The sequence below is a fragment of the Telmatherina bonti genome (assembly GCF_933228915.1).
Source record: "Telmatherina bonti genome assembly, chromosome: 23".
NCBI lineage: Eukaryota > Metazoa > Chordata > Actinopteri > Atheriniformes > Telmatherinidae > Telmatherina > Telmatherina bonti.
In genome coordinates this window covers 27,386,039-27,409,620 of record NC_136632.1, presented here as the reverse complement: position 1 = coordinate 27,409,620, position 23,582 = coordinate 27,386,039, and the positions used below count along the sequence as shown (strand labels likewise).

Genomic DNA, 23,582 nt, shown 5'->3' with positions numbered 1-23,582 from the left:
GTTTACGTTTTAGTTTAGATGTTTATTTAGATGTTTATTCAGGTATTTGTTTACGTTTTAGTTTAGATGTTTATTTAGATGTTTATTCAGGTATTTGTTTACATTTTAGTTTAGATGTTTATTTAGATGTTTATTCAGGTATTTGTTTACGTTTTAGTTTAGATGTTTATTTAGATGTTTATTCGGGTATTTGTTTACGTTTTAGTTTAGATGTTTATTTAGATGTTTATTCGGGTGTTTGTTTACTTGCTAGTTTCGGTGTTTATTCGGGTGTTTGTTTAGATTAGAAGCGTGGGAGTGGGTGGAAGCTCAGTAATTTCCACAGCGTGACGACTGAATGAAATCCGGTTATTAAACGTTAATTGAGCGTTTTATTGACGAGCATTGTACAGTGATCGGTTTAATCCAAAGTGAACATCGGAGCAGCTTGGTTCAGCTGTAACGTTTCATCCGGAGTCAGACCTTCTGTCTCCTCCCGCCCCGTCGGTCTGCAGGAGACATAAAACCAACAGAAGATACAGAGTTTGCTCAACAGATGTCCTTAATCCCGGCTAATCCAACATGTTAAATGCTTGTTCTCTGTGTAGAGTGCGGGGCGCCGACCCTGGCTTCCCATACAGCAGTTGGACCCCCCCCCAGACCCTTCTGGTCCTGGTCCAGGACTCCCCGTTCCTCTGCCAAACATAAACTGGTTTATAGACCATGTCGGTGTCCATCAGTGGTTTTCACGTTTCATTTATCTTCAGGTAAAAAACAAACGTTTCCAGAGTGTCTGATTGGTATTTCTATACAGGGGACGACTTAATCTGGCTAGTTGTTGTCATGGCGACAGCAGCAGCACAGCTGATTTTATTCCGGAACCTTCTGGAAAGTCAATAATGTTTTTTTTCAGGTTCTGATAAGAACATTGAGCTGCGGAGGCAATAAATCTGCTCATCTCATCAAATCCTCCTTTAAATAAGTTTTTATTATTTTAAGTTACCGACCTGGTGCGACTCGACTGAACTGGACTGGACTGGACTTGACCCGATAATTTCTGTTCAGATAATTAAACCAGTTTCTTTTGTGTTAAAAGTTAATTCTCACCAAACAGATTTAGAGATTATCTCATCAGGTTGAGATTAGACCGACGGTTGAGACTCACTGAACCATTTGAGTCGGAATTTATTCATGATTTAAGTCTACGGCAATGTTGAGTTCACCACTGATGTTCCAGCTGTTAGCCGCATATGCTAACATGCTAACATGAGCTGTTAGCATGTTAGCATCTGCAGTTAACTGTAGATGTTACAGCTGTTAGCTGGTGATGCTCCAGCCGTTAGTTGCTAATGTTAGCAGCTAGTGTTCCAGCTGTTGGCTTCTGATGCTAACAGCAGATATCACAGCTGTTGGCTGCTTATGCTAACAGCAGATATTACAGCTGTTTGCTGCTGATGCTAACAGCAGATATTACAGCTGTTGACTGCTGATGCTAACAGCAGATATTACAGCTGTTTGCTGCTGATGCTAACAGCAGATATTACAGCTGTTGACTGCTGATGCTAACAGCAGATATTACAGCTGTTGACTGCTGATGCTAACAGCAGATATTACAGCTGTTGGCTGCTGATGCTAACATGGTAACAGCAGATATTACAGCTGTTGGCTGCTGATGCTAACAGTAAATATTACAGCTGTTGGCTGCTGATGCTAACAGCAGATGTTACAGTTGTTGGCTGCTGATGCTAACATGCTAACAGCAGATATTACAGCTGTTGGCTGCTGATGCTAACATGCTAACAGCAGATATTACAGCTGTTGGCTGCTGATGCTAACATGCTAACAGCAGATAATACAGCTGTTGGCTGTTGATTCCAACATGCTACCAGCATATGCTAAAGCTGTTAGCTACTGATGTTTGAAGTGCTAGCTCCTGATGTTGGAGCTGTTAGCGGCTAGTGTTAGTGACTGATGTTAAAGAATTCAGAGTGAAGTTTTGATATAAATATTTATTTCAGGTTTAATAAAAATTTTATAAAGGAAAGAATTTTTTTCTGTCAATCATCTGGTTTGGATTTACAGGAAGTTGTGACTTTCAGAGGAAGCTGTAACCTCAGGTTTCTGACCTGAAAACAGGTGAATAAAATCCTGATGTGTTTTTATTGTGTGTCTTTGTTCAGAGACAAACGCTGTGAAGGTGTGTGAGTCCGTCAGTTCAGCTACTCGTTCTGACATTAAGCAGCCATTTAATAACGTCCACCGCTGCTCTGTCTGACATCGTTCCTCCTCTTATTACCTGCGATTAGACCGGAGTGGAGATGATGTCTGCATGCTGCAGCACCGTATAATTCCTTTACTGCTCTTCATTTAATGAAGTCTAACCTTAGTGTGGCCGCCGGCAGCTGGTCAATATTTTCTGCTGCGAAGACGTGAAGCATTCAGTCTGCATATAAATGCCTCGCTTCTCTCCATCGGGTTCAGGTCGTCTGCGTTCTGTCTGGCATAAGGAGATGTCTCCGACTTCTAGCAGAGGAAACTCCAGACTGGAGGAAGCCAGCAGGAAGGGTGGATGCTCTTCCACCAATGGCAGAATAGAAGCCTCCAAACTCATCTCCTCGTCCTGGAGGAATGATTTTATGTTGATGGATATGAAAAATGTTGGAAAAACAACAAAAATATTATTAAAATAAAAGTTTGCAGCTGTTCAAGAGGAAATAAACTTAAAGTCGGGTCTGTTATAAACAAATAAAGCCGCTATCACTAGTTAAGTTGAGTTCCAGTAGAGTTGTTCTGCAGAGAAACCCACCTGGTCTGGTGGTCCAGATCAAGTCCGATGGCCCGTACGGTACAGTTACATCTCATCTGTGAATCAGCTCGCAGCTCGACGCAGCTTGTTTTGGACTTCAAAACAAGTTTTAAATTGTCTTGATAAACCAGTAAAACCAGTTAGAATGAAAATGACCCACTTTTTCCCGTATATTAGCTGACATTTGGTCCGGAAGAGACCGTAAGATCGCTCAATTCTTCGCAAACTGCTGCAAGCCTAAAGAAAAACCTAACGAGGCCTTTTGTAAAAAATGTAACAATGATGGGATGCATCTGGTTTCTGAGGAAGAGGAGAAGTTGTGGGATTGACTGAAATCCACCAAAAGCAGATTGCAGTGCTGCCTCCTGGTGGACAGGAGGACTAACAGCCCCCGGACATGTCCAGTCTGGGCTGGTGTTTTCATCATTTAAACTGGTAAAACATATCCATGCCTGAAATTTAAACATCTCTGAGACGTTTAATTGATTGGTTTATTGATAAGCTGATGGTTCCGGTCCTGGGAATTCTGCCGTACGTGAGGAAAACCACATTTGATTTGCATTTAAATGGATCTATTGTGCAGCGTTGGTGTGACGGGTGGACACTGGATGAAGCATAAAGATTTTAATGTGATTATTTTCTTCTGGCAGGCGGCAGCAACATCGCAGCATCACAGACAGTTATTGATCCTGCTTCTGAACAGATTTAATGATCTCTGCACAGTTAACAATCATCACACATGAGAAGCTGTGTGATGTCAGAAACTGGTGTTTGGTGTTGGGACTGGTGTTGGGACTGGTGTTTGGTGTTGGGACTGGTGTTTGGTGTTGGGACTGGTGTTTGGTGTTGGGACTGGAGTTTGGTGTTGGGACTGGTGTTTGGTGTTGGGACTGGTGTTTGGTGTTGGGACTGGTGTTTGGTGTTGGGACTGGTGTTGGGACTGGTGTTTGGTGTTGGGACTGGAGTTTGGTGTTGGGACTGGTGTTTGGTGTTGGGACTGGTGTTTGGTGTTGGGACTGGTGTTTGGTGTTGGGACTGGTGTTGGGACTGGTGTTTGGTGTTGGGACTGGTGTTTGGTGTTGGGACTGGTGTTGGGACTGGTGTTTGGTGTTGGGACTGGTGTTTGGTGTTGGGACTGGTGTTGGGACTGGTGTTTGGTGTTGGGACTGGTGTTGGGACTGGTGTTTGGTGTTGGGACTGGTGTTTGGTGTTGGGACTGGTGTTGGGACTGGTGTTGGGACTGGTGTTTGGTGTTGGGACTGGTGTTGGGACTGGTGTTTGGTGTTGGGACTGGTGTTGGGACAAGGTGCTTTTTAAGCTTCATATCTACTTTTGATCAGTTTTGTCTGGTTTTCTGAGTAAAACTCCAAACATGACAGCAGCTCCGCTCCAGCCTGGTTAGAGGGGCTGCTGGTTCCTGACTGTTGCCGACACGTTAACAACAGATTTATTATGGTTCCACATTAATACAATGCAGTGGAGATAAATTAGTTAAGATTTTATGAACTGAACGGAGTAGAAAGTTTCCTTTATCAGAAAATCCTGCGAATGGAATCATCACACCTGAAGGGAATCGTGAGGAACTTCAGACGTTACGTCTCATGTGGAGTTGCGTTTGTGATGTTTAGCAGCATAAGAATGAAACTTTGGGTTTCTGGTGCTTTCTCTGAACGTGCACAGTCTTGCTCGTGCGCGTTGTTTTTGGATAAAATCAGCCTTTTCCTTCGACGCTCTCTGTGTGAGAGCTGTGCAGTCAGATGATCCGGTCCTGGATAGACCACAGTCCCTGCACCTCTGGACCGACTCCCTGCTGGCTCACCGCCTCCTCCAATCACACGCTGCGTTTGTGAGGCGGCTCGGCTCCTGCCAAGCTGTGGGCGGCGGTCCAGACTGTCCTGTGTGTCCTGCTGATAAGCTGTCCGGCTGCCAGGGACCCGACCGAGAGGGTCCGTTTGCTCTGATGCTGCAGCCAGAGACCAGTCCAGTTTCTGTCTAGTTTCACACGTCGATGCAGACGTTTGTTTCTGATTCATCAAACGGTTCTTTCACCCACTCGCGTTTAAACGGAGGTCTCCACAGGCGTCCATTTGTCTTCGTCCCGTCCAACATCGATTTACATTTTAAACTGTCATATCCAGAAAAACGTTGTTTGTTCTCCACATCTGTTCATGTCCGACTCAGTAAAGACAGACATGAATAATCCAGGCTGGTTATTAGAACACTAAGCACGGTGGCCTCACAGTCGGAAGGTCTCTGGTTCGATCCTCGGCTGGAGGGTGTAGAGTCTGCATGTTCTCCCCGTGTGTGCGTGGGTTCTCTCCGGGTTCTCCAGCTTCCTCCCACTGTCCAAAGACATGATGTTCAGTTCGTCTCAGAAAGGTCAGAAAATAACTTTAAATGAGTTTTCCAAACATAAACGAACTGTTTTCATGTTTTTCCTGTCTGAGAGAAGTCACATGACCGCCTGTAGCCATAGAAACGAAGCAGGGGGAGTTACAGTCTATGGACACATTAACGTGAACTGAGTCGACAGATATTTTATTATATTTTATTTTCTAACCTGAAGAGAAATCAGCTCACTTCCTTCGTGTTTCCACCATTCCTTCTGATCCTGAAGACGAGCTTCGGATGTGCCGAGAACCTGCGGCGACCGGAAGCTTCTGATGGTTGGATTGTGTAATTCTCCTCCCAGCTGGTGGTTTTCCACTTTTCCAGCTTTGAACTGGGAGCGCGGGACCTTTCTGTGAAGGCTTTGAGCCGTCGGCCTCCTCGGCTCTCCAGGACTGAAGGACTCGGCTGGCAAATGGAGTGTAAACAAAGAGAACGTCTGGCAGCTGCACTGATGGAAATCTGAACAGCTACTAATGTGTTTTCCAGCAGCCGCGTTATCTCAGAGGCACCCCATCAAAACACAGCATAATGAGTGTGGATAATCCGGCCCGCTTGCCAGGATGACCTTAACGCCGAGCGGCGAAGGCATCCTCCATTAAATCCTGCCGGTGGAGAGCTGGAAACACTCCTGGAGGAGTCGCGGAGCAGCGAGGAAGAGGATGAAGCTGAGTGCTCTCCACCCGACAGACTTGGAGTTTAAAGCCTTAAAAAGAAATAACGACGGAAAGTTGGGATTTTTCTGCTTTTTGGGACAGAAAATGTTCTGTTGTAAACGTTAGTCCAGTTTCTTTTCCTCCTTCCACCTTCAGGTAATTTCTGTAGTTCTGCACTTCAACAGCATTTAATCAGATAAACATGTTTAGTTATATAAGTGCAGATTTATCCAAAAGAAACCTGTTTGTAAAAAAAAAAATTAACGTATGAAAAAGAAAAAGTAATAAATGAAACAATAAGGAAACAGTTTGAGACAAAACGTCGTCCGTCACGCGCTGACCAATCCTGCTGTCCTCACGGTTACCCACACACGCTGCCTAGCAACCTCCTAGCAACCGCTTAGCAACAGCCTAGCAACGAGCCGCCCAGTACCAACAAACCGCCGTCCCGACCCGTCCCGCCCAGCATCGACCCATACCGAGCTTCCTCTCTGGAATGTTTTTTAGTGATTTTATTTAAAGTTTTTGTCAAATAAAAACAAAATAAATTTATTTTCTTTTTTATTTTAACAATTAAAAGACAAAAATTCTCAGATTTTATTTTAGTTTTTATCCTTTTAAATAAAAATCCAATAAACATTCTGACTGGAGGGAAAGTTCCACCAGAACCAGATCCAGTTCAGAACCAGAACCAGAACCAGATCCAGTTCAGAACCTGTTCGGTTCTGGTCTCTGTAACCTTTGGGCTCGCCATCCTCCGTCTCCAGACAGCAGAGGCCTTATAAAACTCACCTCTCAGACAGGGGAGGGCCCTGGCGCTGAATACCGAGTGGTGACACCCCCCCCACCCCCCGGTGGACCGCAGGACGCTTCACTTTCCTTCTACTGACCGAATCTCATCCAGAAATATCCTGAATGTTTGATCTGAAGGTGTGAAAGGCTGTAAACCCCCCTCTCCCCTCTCTCCCCCTCCCCCCTGGAGGAGGAAGAGGAGGAGGAGGAAGACCTGTAAACACACCTGTCTCCGTCTGTCTCTGCAGAAACTGGCGGTCCGAGGGTGTCCGGTGGGGACGGCTAAGCCGCTGTCGCTCATCAAGCCTCCCAGTCAGGGCATCGCCATCTCCGTGGTGCCGGCCAAGACTCCCGTTTCCATGGTGACTGCACACATCAACGGCCAGAAGGCGGCGAGCTCGGAGCAGACGTCCCCCATCAACCTGCAGACCGGCGGCAGGGCAGCGGCGGTGGGCGGAGTCCACCCGTTCAGCGGCAGCAGGAGAGCCAGAGAGCTGCCCTCCTCCCAGGTAACCTTCACCTCCACCTGCCGGGGGGGAGGGGCTAAACGCACATTGTCAGCTCTGATCAGCTGATTGATGAACAAAGTGATCATCAATGAAGCAGCTGGAAGGTCATGAGGTCAAATATGAAAAGAAAACATTGATCCTGATGAAGAACTTCATGGAAACTAGGCAATAATAAACAAATAATAAATATTGATATATGCTGAATATGAAGAGATGATGAAGATTTTCCTTATTGGTAATCAATAAATGTCAAAATATTATAAACCCTACAAGGTATAACTGATCCTATTTATACAGACATTTAAATTCTTCCATTTTTAGAAAAATAACGTATTTTAAAGTGAAGAAGATTTTTTTCTTCTGGAGGCTGCTTATATCAATGACCTCTGACCTTTCTGGCTTGTGTTTGACCTGAAGAAGCCTCTGACGGAACACTGTTTATGTATACAAGTCAACGACGTGCGATTCAGTGTGGAAAAAAGAACATTTAATCAATTCATAAAAGAAAGTGGGTTTTTTTAGATCCTGCCGCTGCAGGAGCATCGTGTCTGTTTCCTGTTTCTGGCGTTTGTGGCAGCTCACAGCTCCGTTAGGATTCAGGATGGAGCCTTTCGGCGCCTTCATGCTTGGTATTCTGCACCATCACCGTCAGCTCACAGCTGGGATCAGAGCTTCGGCTCAGCAGACGCAGCTTCCGGCTGTAACAGTACAAAGAGAAGGACCGAGCGTTCGAGCCCCCCATCCGGGCCCATCGCCTCTCCTCCACCTTCTGTCTGTCGGTGTGAAGCCGTAAAACAGAAACACTTGGTTGCCATGGTTACAGTTCGGTCATGTTTGTTTTAGCTGGAAGTTCCTGGTGTGATGGAACGCCTCCCTCGTCCTCCTCCTCCTCCTCCTCCTCCTCCTCGCTGACATGATGCAGAGTGGTGAAGGTGTCCATGGCGAGCAGCAGCATCGTCTCGTCATACAAACAAAACCATCTTACAGGTCGTTCTGGCCGCCATCAGTCACGAAGGGTCAGCCAATCAGAGGCTGTCCTGACCGCTGCGAGGACTCTCACACTAGCAGCTAACGCTATGACTGTAAGCTCCCACATTAGCAGCTAACGCTAGGACTACAGGCTCCCACATTAGCAGCTAACGCTAGGACTACAGGCTCCCACATTAGCAGCTAACGCTAGGACTACAGGCTTCCACATTAGCAGCTGACGCTAGGACTACAGGCTCCCACATTAGCAGCTAACGCTAGGACTACAGGCTTCCACATTAGCAGCTAACGCTAGGACTACAGGCTTCCACATTAGCAGCTGACGCTAGGACTACAGGCTTCCACATTAGCAGCTGACGCTAGGACTACAGGCTCCCACATTAGCAGCTAACGCTAGGACTACAGGCTTCCACATTAGCAGCTAACGCTAGGACTACAGGCTTCCACATTAGCAGCTAACGCTAGGACTACAGGCTTCCACATTAGCAGCTAACGCTAGGACTGCAGGCTTCCACATTAGCAGCTAATGCTAGGACTGCAGGCTCCCACATTAGCAGCTGACGCTAGGACTACAGGCTCCCACATTAGCAGCTGACGCTAGGACTACAGGCTCCCACATTAGCAGCTGACGCTAGGACTGTAAGGTCCCACATTAGCAGCTAACGCTAGGACTACAGGCTCCCACATTAGCAGCTAACGCTAGGACTGTAAGCTCCCACATTAGCAGCTAACACTAGTACTGCAGGCTGACAGCAGAGGTGAAACGTTAGCTTCCAGACACTTCCTCAGCTGTCTTCTGCAGCTGTTTTTGGTTTAAGGTAAATTGAAGAGTGAAGATTATTTAGTGTCGAAGCTGCAGCTGCTGACCAGCAGTGGGACATAAATCCTCAGCAGAGCTGGAGGTAATTATGCTACACCTCGCTGAGCTGCGATGGAAATTTCAGCCTGAATCAAGGGAGCAATGATGCTCAGATCAGGTGATCCTTCTTTTCCTTCCATGGCGCTACAAACACATCTTCATCAATTATTATTTTACCAGAGAAGAAGAAGACTGGACAAATGGTCACATTTCAGTCTTTAAACGGTTTTAGCTTCATCTCTCCGGTCCGTCTCTAAATCTGGTCTTTAATGTTCTCCTCTCAAGGGGAACCAAAAACTCCTACAAACAGTTTCTTAGAGTTTACAGAGAAAGTTCTGGTTCTGGAGTCATGTGGTCAGTTAAAGGATGTTCAGAACCTCCCAGCTGCTCCGTTGGGGCTTGGTTGTCCTTCAGGCGATGGCAGGGACCAGTCTCATGGACCTGGAGGTCAGGAACTGGTTGGGTACCAGTACTGGTTTGGAACTGGCCGGGTACCGGGACTGGTCTGGAACTGGCCGGGTACCGGGACTGGTCTGGAACTGGCCGGGTACCGGGACTGGTCTGGAACTGGCCGGGTACCGGGTACCGGGACTGGTCTGGAACTGGCCGGGTACCGGGTACCGGGACTGGTCTGGAACTGGCCGGGTACCGGGACTGGTCTGGAACTGGCCGGGTACCGGGACTGGTCTGGAACTGGCCGGGTACCGGGACTGGTCTGGAACTGGCCGGGTATCGGGTACCGGGACTGGTCTGGAACTGGCCGGGTATCGGGTACCGGGACTGGTCTGGAACTGGCCGGGTACCGGGTACCGGGACTGGTCTGGAACTGGCCGGGTACCGGGACTGGTCTGGAACTGGCCGGGTACCGGGACTGGTCTGGAACTGGCCGGGTACCGGGACTGGTCTGGAACTGGCCGGGTATCGGGTACCGGGACTGGTCTGGAACTGGCCGGGTATCGGGTACCGGGACTGGTCTGGAAAAAACTTATGAACTATTGATCAGGACTTTACTGGACCAGGACTCTGGGTGGGAACTTTGGACCAGGCCTGGTGCTGTTAGAGGGTCCGACTGAGACGGTTTCGACTCGCTTCGACGGCTTTTACTCGGTAAAATGACCAGATTCAGGAAGAAGAGGAGGAAGAGGAGGAGGAAGACCCTAAACAGAAGGAGCTTCGGCTCGGAGAAAAGAGGCAGCAATTACAAAAATGAAAGGCTGCAAGAATTTTCATCTCTGCAGTTGCCATGGCAACAGGCCTCCTCCTCCTCTGCAGCACAATGGAACGAAAGGATTTTCACAGAAGAAGAAAAGGATCGGAGGGGGGGGTCCACCTTCTTTTCTCTCCTGGTCTCTGAGTCGACAAGGATAAAACCAGTCAGCTGGCCAGTTTATAGACTGGTTTCAGGCTGGTTTACAGAGTGTTTTATAGATTTATAGATTACAGACTGGTTTGGGGGCGTAAAGTCGATGTCATAAAAATGACAAACCAGCTGAAGTTCCAGTAAAACCAGTCAGCCGGAGAAAGATTTCCTCTGATTAAACATTCATTTCTACTTTTCTTGTCTAACTGGACCTTTGCTTCAATCTGAAGATTATAAATCTATGAAACATTTGGATCAGAACCTGGATCAGAACCAGCAGGATGACCGGTTTCCTCTCAAGACAAAAATCTTCCAGGAGAAATGTGTGCTCCGATGTTTATTCCAGAAACGAGCAGCAGATGGCGCTGCGGCAGGAAGAAGACATTAATCAGGAAGCCGAGAAGATAAAACTTAAAAATCTTATTTAACTTGCACCATTGTTATTATTATAATTATTGGTCATTTATTATCTAAATAAATAATAAAAACTAGTTTTTACTGCTTTCTGCAGAGACTTATCATTCTTATTAAAAAAAAATATATTAAAGCATTTAAGTACTAAAACAGAAGCCGGTTTTATTATTATTTATAGTTTTTATTATTAGTCACTTTAAATGTAGAAGAGACAAACTATTATTTAAGACATGATTTTAAATCCGCTTAGGTTTAATTCACGATTAATCCTCAAATTAGTTAGATTTCATGATGATGGATGGAAACTGGGAGACCTGGGATTCGTTTAACTGGGACTGGTTATTTGTAACTGGTTTGTGATTCAGTTCAGATCAGCTTTATTTGTACAACGGCATGAACGACGTTTCAGGACTGAACACACAAACTGAACCTGGACTTGGATTCCACTCCTGTTCCAGACTGGCTTCACTTTGATGCTGAACTGGTTCGCTGGTTAATGTGGGCAGTAAACTGGTTCCAAACTGGTATTTGATCGGTCGACTTCATGATGAAGAAAGTTTTCATCCATTTGTCGTTAACATGAAAATAATTTCTTCCTCAGTCGACTGAAGAACCGATCTGGATCTGGAACCGAGTGATTACTGGAGTTGTGCTTCCAGTTTGTTGACTGGTTTCTAACTGGTGTGTTTGTGTTTCAGATGCTGGGAACTCTCACTGCTGTCCCCATCAAGGTGCCTCAAGTCAGCTCCCTGCACCGGCTGGCAGGACAAGCAGCCACCGTGCTACCTCAGGTACGCCGCCATACTGGTTTATACCGGTTCCTCCATCGTCCGGCCCGACGGCGGACCGGCTCCACCGTCGTCCGGCCCGACGGCGGACCGGCTCCTCCGTCGTCCGGCCCGACGGCGGACCGGCTCCTCCGTCGTCCGGCCCGACGGCGGACCGGCTCCTCCGTCGTCCGGCCCGACGGCGGACCGGCTCCACCGTCGTCCGGCCCGACGGCGGACCGGCTCCTCCGTCGTCCGGCCCGACGGCGGACCGGCTCCTCCGTCGTCCGGCCCGACGGCGGACCGGCTCCTCCGTCGTCCGGCCCGACGGCGGACCGGCTCCTCCGTCGTCCGGCCCGACGGCGGACCGGCTCCACCGTCGTCCGGCCCGACGGCGGACCGGCTCCACCGTCGTCCGGCCCGACGGCGGACCGGCTCCACCGTCGTCCGGCCCGCCGGACCGGTTCCTCTGTCGTGGTGGGAAACCTCGGTCCTTCACTATATGCTTGTGTCTCCAGTGTTGTTGTCATGGAAACTGCTTGTTACACCTACACCTGGTTACATGCTAACGAGTTAATAACATGTTACATCATCCAGTCGTATGTTTCACCTGTAAATAATCGATTCAACACAGTGTCCTGTAACAAAGTATTAAACCGGTTCTGGTTTCAGACTGTTTGGGTGGAGTATCGGACCGGTTCTGGGTGGGTTTTAAATGAAAGGTGGCGATTTTATGGCTGATGATGTAATACCAGTCAGCGTCCAGCAGAGGTCAGCCTGACCCACATCTCAGCTCTGCTACTTCCCTCTGTCTTCGGTTCTGGTTCTGGTGTTTTTCCAGACCGGTAGCAGCAGATTCTGTGGGTTCTGGTTCTGGTGTTTTTCCAGACCGGTAGCAGCAGATTCTGTGGGTTCTGGTTCTGGTGTTTTTCCAGACCGGTAGCAGCAGATTCTGTGGGTTCTGGTTGACTGGTCCGGTTCTGCTGCAGGTCAGGCCAAAGACCCAGATCCCCGACAGCCTTCCCCACAGTCCCTGCCAGGAGCTGCAGCCCCTCCGCCTGCAGAGAGCCGCCGCTGTGGTCAGCCCCAAGAGCCAGGGCCCCACCCTGCCCACCGCCAACAGCACCTTCAGCCCCGACCGCCGGAGCGCCGCCTCCTCGCCTGCTGCCCCGCCACACGCCCCGTCAGGGGGGTCCGACTCCGGCAGCACCGCCCAGCACGCCTCCGCCGGTCCCGGCGTGGCCTACGCCATCATCGCCGCCTCCCCTGCCAACGCCAACGGGGTTTCCACCGTCAGTGAGGCAGTCAAGGTGAAGCAGCTCCCCACACTGTGATAAGCAAACTGGTTTCCAGTGGGACCAGTAAGATCCAGGTTCCACATCCCAACAAACTGGTTTCCAGTGGGACCAGTAAGATCCAGGTTCCACATCCCAACAAACTGGTTTCCAGTGGGACCAGTAAGATCCAGGTTCCACATCCCAACAAACTGGTTTCCAGTGGGACCAGTAAGATCCAGGTTCCACATCCCAACAAACTGGTTTCCCGTGGGACCAGTAAGATCCAGGTTCCACATCCCAACAAACTGGTTTCCAGTGGGACCAGTTTTGGCTGCCCTTTTTTTTTTTTTACTCATCACCCTGAGTTTTGTCTACAGGTCTCTTCAGCCTGACAGTCAAAACTCGGGGACTAAATTTCTCCCTAAACAGGTTTAAACTTTTTCTCAGTGAAAAACTGCGAGTTTCACAGTTTTCATGTAAATAAAGACAGAACTAAAGTTTAACCCTTTAGATGCCGTTTTTACCACCAGCAGCTTTTAGAAAACACTAAAGTGCTAAAAGCAAACGTCGTCGTTACTATCAGCAGTCTCATTAAAATGTGAGCTTTACTTTATATTAAACTGATTTACTAGATTTATTCCACAAACGTCCATTATTAGCACATCTTATAATGTTGCCTGGAATTTCTCATTTTTCTGCAGAAAACCTGAATAAAAGTTTAGTAAAAGTAAAATGGAGGACAGAATTGACCTTCTTGGCTCCTCTCTGACGTCCATGTTGTTCAGTGTGAAATCTTATTAGTCATTAATCACAACATAATTAGCTAAAATTAAATAAAGTATATTTAGGTTTCAACGTGGTGAAAGCGCGTTGATGGAGTTCCATATGGTTCTGAACTTCTGCTTTTCTGATTCGTTTCCAGGTGATAATAATCCAGCCGCAGGCCGCCAGCAGCACCGAGGGCTCCCCCGGGTCACAGCTGGACCTCCCGCCACAGGGGGCGCCACCAGCCCTGAAACCACCACCACAGAAGGAGGAGGAGGACCCGGAGGTGAGTCGGCTTTTTGTCACGAATGACTGAAATGTTTCTGTGGGAAAAGCTGAAACCTGGTCGTCTTGCAGAAAATCGCCTTCATGGTTGCCCTCGGCCTCGTCACCACAGAACACCTGGAAGGTGAGTCGCACGCAGGTGAGCTTCAGCCGGGAAATACGCTGCTGTTTTCATCGACTGATGTTGTTCTGACAGAAATCCAGACGAAGAGGCAGGAGAGGAAGAGGAGAAGCACAGCCAACCCGGCCTACAGCGGCCTGTTTGAACCCGAGGTCAGAAAACTGGAAACCCGTTTAAAAGACGCCGTTTGTGCTCAGAAAGCCGCTTTAATCACACTTCCTGTCTCTGTGCAGCGTAAACGCCTGGCGTCGCAGTACCTGAACAGCTCGCTCTTCCTGGCGGCTCGAGGTAATGACTCCCCGAATTACACCAAGAGTGATGTCACTTCCTGTTTGTAGGTTCAATAGGTCAGGTTTACCTTCATGACAACTGTGGGGGGAGTGAATTTATTTGTAACTCGTCCGTTTGAAAGTAATTTAATCTCGAAGTTCGGCATATTTAGGGGCGTGTCCTTTTGATTGACAGGTACCCGATCTCCTGCTTCAAGTCAGAAGAACGTAGAACTGCGGTTTTTAGCCGGTTAACAACGTGACTTAGCTTTAGCTCGCTTACCTCCATTAGCTGGTTATCTCCTGTTATCTCCGGGTTAGCTCTTAGCTACAGAAAGCTCGGAGTTCGCTCGATGTCAATCATCCACCATGACGCTCACAGCCCCCCTCTCAGCTCCACCTCTTGCCCATACTTGTATTTTCCGGGCGAGACGACACGCATGCCCCTGCCAAGATGGTGATGGTAGGAACCGCCCACCGAGCTTCAATTCAGCTCTTCAGAAACCTACGGGTGACGTCACGGAGGCTCCGCCCATCTTTTATACATACAGCAGGACACACAGATTCTGTTCAAAGCGTGTTTATTTATTTTCCACAAATAATTACAAACTTAGCAAATCAGTTGAAGTAAGCCAGATAATACGAGACAAAAGAGTAAAATAACCAGACATCATATCAGACTCCACATAGATCCTCAACCCCCCCCTCAACGCTGCAGCACGTGGTACGGTCCGACTGGCAGCAGCTTATCACATGGTGCGTTCCAGTTGTCTGGCCAGCAGCAGGCCACATCGTTACTGAGCCGTCTGAGTTCCAGTTACACCAACTGGGAAAAACAGACGCCTCCAGAACAGCTGATGTCTGAGCATCTAAAGTGACGTATAAAAAAAAAAAAAAATCACAAAGCAGATATAAAAATCTCCTGATTGGACAAGCAAGATCACTTCGTACAACTTTTATTCCAGATATATAAACCATGATTAAATGAAGTGGGTGGAGCCAAGCCAATCTTCCAGGGTTTCATCTCAAACATATTCATGAAATATATTTTAAAGAAACTAAAACCAAACTGGTATTTATTCAGTAACAAAATGATTTGTGGTGAGAAAAAGTAAAGCTTAAGATATAAAGCTGTAGTGGGAAGTGAATGATTGACACCAAGAGCAGCCAATAGGAGCAGGAGAGAGTTGGAAAAGTCTGTAAAATGTTCGGAAGTTCTTCACTGTCGGCTACATTGATGCTCAACAGTAAACAAAACGTAAAGTTGTCTGCAGTATAACATGTCCGCACCACATGACCCCTGTGGTCCAATCATGTCTGTCAACCTCCAAATGGAAACCATGTTTGTTTCAGACTGAGCATGCTCAGTGTGGAAATCAGAGGGTTCCCTGAAGGACGAGCTAAAAGCTCCTCCAAGGAGAAGAAGTGCAGAATGTGGATATTTAATATTCTAACTTACACAGATTTTATATTCTTCCTTAGAGGAGCAAAGAGAGCTTTAGCTTAGCTCGCCATCAGGAAACTGAGTCTGCTAAACGTACTAAAACACATTTTTAACCACAGAAATTCCAGCTGAGACCGGTTTTGCTTTTCTAACTCCAGTCTGACCTTCAGCACGGCTTGGTGGTCAGACGTTCCCTCACAGCTTTAACCTGTTAACACCCAGCCCTCCTCTAACCTGCCACTAACCTCTGCTCTGCTTTCACCCACATGCTAGACTCTGAGGATCTCTCCTGGAAGGTAGGTCATGTGACTTGTGATGTCACGGCTCAGGTCTTCGGTGCGCCGGCTCAGCTGACGGCGATCTGGTCTTGTTTCAGGAGGACTTGGAGCATGAAGACCACTGTGCCATCTGTAAGGAGGACGGCGAGTTGCAGCTATGCCACAACTGCCCCCGAGCCTTCCACCCGAACTGCCTCCACCCGCCGCTCAAGACGCCCCCCCGGGGGCCCTGGTACTGCCCCAAGTGCCAGAAGAAGGTGGGGTTCCCAACGCCTTCCATTTCCATGGAAACCTAAACTATCGCGTCTAAAGCGTCCGTGGTCTGTTTCAGGTTCTAAACAAGGAGAACATGTCATGGCCTCAGAACTTCGTCCAGTCCTACGTTACACACAAGACAGGTGGGAACCAGGAGGAGGAAGAGGTGATGATGATGACGTGTTCAGGTGACTGATGGCGTGTTTGTTTGTGCAGTGAGGCAGGAAGAGAAACGACGGCTGCTGAGACAAAACAACGAGCTGAAGAAGGAGTGTGCTCACCTGGAGGAGGAGGACGAGAAGCTCCACAAAACGCTCAAAGTAAACACTGTTCCTCATCGCGGTTAAACACGGACACGCAACACGACTCATCACGCAACGCGGTTCGACACGCAACACGACTCATCACGCAACGCGGTTCGACACGCAACACGACTCATCACGCAACGCGGTTCGACACGCAACACGACTCATCACGCAATGCGGTTCGACACAGAACACGACGCATCACGCAACGCGGTTCAACACGCAACACGACTCATCACGCAACGCGGTTCGACACAGAACACGACGCATCACGCAACGCGGTTCAACACGCAACACGACTCATCACGCAACGCGGTTCGACACAGAACACGACGCATCACGCAACGCGGTTCGACACAGAACACGACGCATCACGCAACGCGGTTCAACACGCAACACGACTCATCACGCAACGCGGTTCGACACAGAACACGACGCATCACGCAACGCGGTTCAACACGCAACACGACGCATCACGCAACGCGGTTCGACACGCAACACGACTCATCACGCAACGCGGTTCAACACGCAACACGACGCATCACGCAACGCGGTTCGACACAGAACACGACTCATCACGCAACGCGGTTCGACACGCAACACGACTCATCACGCAACGCGGTTCAGCACGCAACACGACTCATCACGCAACGCGGTTCAGCACGCAACACGACTCATCACGCAACGCGGTTCAGCACGCAACACGACTCATCACGCAACGCGGTTCAACACGCAACACGACGCATCACGCAACGCGGTTCAGCACGCAACACGACTCATCACGCAACGCGGTTCGACACGCAACACGACTCATCACGCAACACGACTCATCACGCAACACGACGCATCACGCAACGCGGTTCGACACAGAACACGACGCATCACGCAACGCGGTTCGACACAGAACACGACGCATCACGCAACGCGGTTCAACACAGAACACGACGCATCACGCAACGCGGTTCAACACAGAACACGACTCATCACGCAACGCGGTTCGACACGCAACACGACTCATCACGCAACGCGGTTCGACACGCAACACGAGGCAACGCGGTTCAACACGCAACACAACTCATCACGCAACGCGGTTCGACACGCAACACGAGGCAACGCGGTTCAACACGCAACACGACTCATCACGCAACGCGGTTCAACACGCAACACAACTCATCACGCAACGCGGTTCGACACGCAACACGAGGCAACGCGGTTCAACACGCAACACGACTCATCACGCAACGCGGTTCACCACGGAACGCGGTTCAATGCACAACGCTGTTAATCACGCAACGTTCTACATGCAGTGCAGTTCAACACGGAACACCACTCATGCCACGTGGTTCTAAACAAAACGCGCAACGCGTTTCAATGGGCAAGTGTGTGATGTATTGGAGCGTCCTGGATGCGGAGTTTAACCGGTTGCAGCAACAGGTGCACGTGGTGGCAAGAGGAGAAACAGGCATCATAGAAAAACCAACTATAACAAAAGAACTTCTATTGAACAGTAAAATGCATGTTTACACTTTTGGTGCGAAAGAGGAAAGGTACTAAGACTACTAATGGCGTGTTTGTCGGTAAAGATCGGTATTTCCATTGGGGTCAGAACCTCTTGTGGCTTTGTGTTGGTAAACTTGCGCCCCCTTGTGGGGATGTTGCACATTACAGCCACAAACTGCTGAACAGGTGAAGGTTTGCATCTCATCCCATGAAAACACCCCCATAAGGGATGTGATGGGTAGTTTGAGGTGGAATCAGGTGACCTGTCCCCGAATGTCCTGACGATCCGGTTTTCTTTCTGCAGGTCTGCATGGACCAGCGAGACCGGCTGCTCGGCCAGCAGAGAGAGACTCAGGCGTCACTCGACCGCCTCAAAGCGCTCATCAGGCTGATCCAGCACGACCAGATCATCCAGGTCACCATGAAGACCACCGCCACCTCCCTGCTCCCCCAGCCATGGATCAAACCCACCAGCACATCCGCCGCCGCCCCAGGTCCGTCGGCCACGCCCCTGCAGCTGACACAGGATGATGCTAACAACTAGCCACGCCCCCTTTGGCACTCTGAGGGCGGCGATGAAGATTTTTGTTCCGAAGAGGCTCAGTGTTTCTAAACCCAACACCTACAGTGCTTACGAGATTTCTTTTATAATTTATTTTCTATTTATTCTTGGCCTTAATGTATTTAGTACAACAAAAAGTTAGATTCCAGTGTTGCCGTGGAAACGCACGGTCCAAAAATGCCCTTTCTGAAACGCAGGTCTGGTGTTCGCCCAGCGACTGTCATGGATATATCCGAGTAGATGTTTGTTGTCGTCCTCCTACGAACAAAGTTTCTGCCGTATGACTTCAGGAAGACGTTTTTCGGGACGCGATCGCAGACGAGCCTTCAAACAAAACAGAGTTACGTTTTTTCAGTATTAATAGAGTTAAAGAAAAAAGTATTTAAGATTAAACTACAGAAATTAGCCTTTTAGTGGAGATTTTAGTATTTTCATGATGCCTGTTGATAAATGTACGTTTGGAGTATTTGAGGGGATCACTGTACATACGTTGTATCATCATCATCATCGCAGGTTTTTGTTTTCATCGAATCACAAACAAGTTCCTGTTTTTCTTCATGATGCAGAAACAGGAAAACCTTCTGAAATATGTTTTAAAAAGCATAAAATCATCAGGAAGCTGCAGCCTGGACGCCCATTCCTGGTTCAAGTGTCCTCTAAATCTCCGTTTCCACAGCAACCGCATCCGTACCGGGTTCCTGCGAGGTCGTGAAGTCTCAAACTTAAAAATCTGCGTTTAATCCTTAAAGTGGTTTCGGTCTGACACGCTGTGACACGGCGTTAAAACGCGTCGAGGAAATGTCCGCAGCTAACTGGAAGCGATTTGGGATGAAGGCTTTGGAGTTGCATGAACAAACTGGGTTAACTGGTAAACTGCGCTGATGTCGGGTTCGACGTTTCGATGCTTGTCCATGGTTGCCATGGTGATACAGTCTGAATGAGCAGCGGCAAAGTGGAACTGAAATAGCACACGGCCTTCTCTGATTGGTCCGTTCCGTATCTGTCGGATGTGAACGACACCGGGGCCGAGAACATTTTCAGTTTGAGTTTTTACGAGATCTGCTGCAGATCGGAGGATCTCCAGACGATAGATGGTTCGATACGTCGTCGCTTCGCGGTGGTGTTCAGGCCGTTTAAACCGACACATTCAGATTAATTCCAGTTTCTGGAAGGAAAACGAACATTTACGCCCGTTGATACAAAGATGTAGATGATTTTGGCCGTAACCATTGGCAACAGAACTCTGAAACTTCTGAAGGACCTTTTTCTGTTTCTGCATCTTGAATGAAAATGAGTAAATTCTCATTTTGGTGGAATTACCATGGAACACGACGCAGGAGTCCAATCGATGCATCCGTTAAGCCCCTCCCACGTCAACCAGTATGGAAAATATGCCAAAAACGTCTTTGTTTTTGTACTGGAATCACCCGTTTTCTGCCTGTTTTTATATTTTTGTGTTTTTTAGCGTTAAGCGGCGACAGATGAACACTGCCTCTTGTTCATGGTTTCAGGGTTCGTGTCTTTGTTTGAACCCGAGCTGGGACGTCTCTGCCGAGCTGCAACAACAGTTTGACCGTTGCGGAGCCGCCATTGGGCCGTTCTGTGTCACCAGTCTTCCTGCTGGTGCAGAGACATCCCACTTCGGGATTACAGACGTATTTATGCTAACGTTCACAGTCGATGCACAAACGCGAACAAACGTTCAAAGAAAAAACATTTTATCAAAAGACCCCGATCATATCCGTCTCACCTGGACAATCCTGCTAGGAAGCATCGTCTCCATGGCAACAGGCTACAAGAGGACCAACGGGAGTCTGTGCACCTTTTCCTCCAAACAAAATAAACTGTTGAATTACAGAAAAAAAGTTGGAAATTTTTCTTCAAATGTACAGAAATTAATTTGAGAGACAAACCTTTTTCCGCCGGAGTGATCTGCATTGTCCCGCCACTGATTAGCGTAGCTTAGCAACAAGCTAAACCAGAGACATCCAACTCAGGTTCCCCATGCAGTAAAACACCAGAATAACCTGTAAATAGTAGAAAATCATGTAGAAAATATAAACAATCTGGAGAAAATCACGTAAAGTTTCAACTATATTTATCTTATTTATATCATTTCATTCCAATTCCAGATCAGCGTGGAGCGATCAGTCCCAGGTATCTGGGAGTGTTTCAGCACCTTTTCCAGATTTAAAAGAGAAAAGTTATTTAACTTTAAAACTCCAGGCTGGTTAATATTCATCCCAGTCAGCCTGCAGACACGAACAGCAGCATAAAATCCAAACACAAAACAAAACTGGCTCCTGATTGGACTCTAGCTTTCATTCTCTGATTGGTGGAAATTTAGCGACTTCACCTTCATTTCCAAGTTTTCCTAGCAACGTTGTACTTAGTGTTACCATGGTGATTTACCATGTGGAGTCTCTGAATAAACACTACATGTGTCTGGATTATAAACCTCCGTAGGTCACCTGAAGGGTCCCATATCTGCCGTTCCTGAGGTAGCTGAGGTGGTGATCAGGTGGGTTTTAGAGGTCAAACATTTACCTGAATCACCTGGGGGGCTGACTGACGGGACCATCTGGTATAAATCTGGATGTAAAAGGTTCACAGACCAATGCTCCAGCAGGACTCGTCCAGGCGGTGACCTGAGAATAAAATCATCATCATCAGAAGCGAGGGATTCGCTTGGAGACAGGAAAGTGCCATGTGACGCATATCGAGTCCTCACCTGAGAGCTGCAGGTGAAGATCAAAGAATAAAAACCCATGGAAACCATATCATTGGTCCATGACGCGTATCCATGCTCCACCCCCTCTACAACGAACAAAAAGAAACAAACGCCCCCCTCCTCCTCCTCCCGAACATCTTCATCCGTTTTTAGAATCTTCTCCGGGAGAAACTGTGCAGTGCTTAAACAGATCTATTTTACTACACGACACAAGAAACATTTTTTATATTCTTTCATGGAGGAGCAAAGAGAAACGGCACGTTGGACTTTTCTATCGTTTGCTGTTCTGCATTCTGACTTTGTTCTTTTCGCCACATGGACGGCGAGGCCATGGAGGAGGTGAAAATGTCTGTTGGAAGTAGGACTTTCTGTTTGTCGTTAAGGAGACTGTCCAGTGGATAGTGTGTATAGGAAAGTGTTCGTCTTAAATATGCCAACGTAGTTTTTCTTCTTTCTGATGCATTAAAAAGCCGACAGATGGAAGGAGGTTAAAGAGTAGTCTCACTTTTTGTACCAAGTTCTTACGAAAAACAAAATCAATAATAAACAAAGTTCAAGTAAAAAAGGAAGCTTTGTCGCGTTTTCAATGCTTGAATTTCTGACCTTTAAATGTCTGTTAAATGATCTGTTTGACAGTTTGTCACATGGCTGTAAAACTGGACAGAACATACCAAGCACTGCCATGCAGGAAGAAGAAACAAGATACCTGCCTATTTTATAAAACACACAGATGGATGACCTGTTCATTTATTTTGACAAATCTTAAGCTGCAGGTTAAGACGGTAGGCTGCAGGTTAAGACGGTAGGTTGTAGGTCGTACGGCAGTTTGAAGGTTGGTACTTTAGGTTACAGGTTAGTACAGTAAGTCATACAGTAGGTTGCAGGTTAATAAAGTAAGTTGTAGGTTGAGGGTTGGTACGGTAGGTTGCAGGTTGGTACGGTAGGCTGCGGGTTAAGACGGTAGGCTGCAGGTTAAGACGGTAGGTCATACAGTAGGTTGCAGGTTAATAAGGTAAGTTGTAGGTTGGTACGGTAGGTTGCAGGTTAGTACGGTACGTTGAGGCTTGTACGGTAGGTTGCAGGTTAAGACGGTAGGTTGCAGGTTAATACAGTAGGTTACAGTTTGGTACGGTAGGCTGCAGGTTAAGACGGTAGGCTGCAGGTTAAGACGGTAGGCTGCAGGTTAAGACGGTAGGTCATACAGTAGGTTGCAGGTTAATAAGGTAAGTTGTAGGTTGGTACGGTAGGTTGCAGGTTAGTACGGTACGTTGAGGCTTGTACGGTAGGTTGCAGGTTAAGACGGTAGGTTGCAGGTTAGTATGGTAGTTTGCAGGTTAGTACGGTAGGCTGCAGGTTAATACAGTAGGTTGCAGGTTAGTATGGTAGGCTGCAGGTTAAGACAGTAGGTTGTAGGTCGTACGGCAGTTTGCAGGTTGGTGCTTTAGGCTGCAGGTTAGCACGGTAGGCTGAAGGTTAGTACGATAGGCTGCAGGTTAAGACGGTAGGCTGCAGGTTAAGACGGTAGGTTGCGGGTTAATACGGTAGGTTCCAGGTTGGTACGGTAGGCTGCAGGTTAAGACGGTAGGCTGCGGGTTAAGACGGTAGGCTGCGGGTTAAGACGGTAGGTTCCAGGTTGGTACGGTAGGCTGCAGGTTAAGACGGTAGTCGGCAAGTTAGTACGGTAGGCTGCAGGTTAGTACGGTAGTTTGCAGGTTAATATGGTAGGTTGCAGGTTAGTATGGTAGGTTGCAGGTTAGTACGGTAGGTTGCAGGTTAGTATGGTAGGTTGCAGGCGGTACGACAGATTGCAGGTTAAGATGGTACGTTGCAGGCAGTACGGTACGTTGAGGGTTTTTACGGTAGGCTGCAGGTTAAGACGGTAGGTTGCAGGTAGGTACGGTACGTTGCCGGTTGGTACGGTACGTTGAGGGTTGGTACGGTACGTTGAGGGTTGGTACGGTAGTTTGCAGGTTAATACAGTAGGTTGCAGTTTGGTACGATAGATTGCAGGTTAATACGGTAGGTTGCAGGTTAATACGGTAGGTTGCAGGTTAATACGGTAGGTTGCAGGTTGTACAGCAGTTTGCAGGTTGGTACTTTAGGTTACAGGTTAGTACAGTAAGTCATACAGTAGGTTGCAGGTTAATAAGATAAGTTGTAGGTTGGTACGGTAGATTGCAGGTTAATATGGTAGGTTGCAGGTTAATACGGTAGGTTGAGGGTTGGTACGGTAGGCTGCAGGTTAAGACGGTAGGCTGCAGGTTGGTACGGTA

At 47.9% G+C, this 23,582-nt stretch overlaps 1 protein-coding gene across 1 annotated transcript in view; it reads left to right on the top strand.

Moving 5' to 3' along the window:
- phf21b (PHD finger protein 21B) overlaps positions 1–19,613 on the top strand; it is a 100,525-nt gene extending 80,912 nt beyond the window's left edge. The window contains exons 3-14 of the mRNA XM_079263273.1: positions 6,870–7,130; positions 11,449–11,541; positions 12,507–12,827; positions 13,717–13,845; positions 13,917–13,968; positions 14,041–14,117; positions 14,199–14,253; positions 15,952–15,974; positions 16,055–16,213; positions 16,288–16,354; positions 16,428–16,531; positions 18,321–19,613. Coding sequence (XP_079119399.1) covers positions 6,870–7,130; positions 11,449–11,541; positions 12,507–12,827; positions 13,717–13,845; positions 13,917–13,968; positions 14,041–14,117; positions 14,199–14,253; positions 15,952–15,974; positions 16,055–16,213; positions 16,288–16,354; positions 16,428–16,531; positions 18,321–18,560 — 1,581 coding nt within the window. The 3' untranslated portion in view covers positions 18,561–19,613. The remainder of the gene's footprint in view (positions 1–6,869; positions 7,131–11,448; positions 11,542–12,506; positions 12,828–13,716; positions 13,846–13,916; positions 13,969–14,040; positions 14,118–14,198; positions 14,254–15,951; positions 15,975–16,054; positions 16,214–16,287; positions 16,355–16,427; positions 16,532–18,320) is intronic.
- Positions 19,614–23,582: the final 3,969 nt, after the last annotated feature.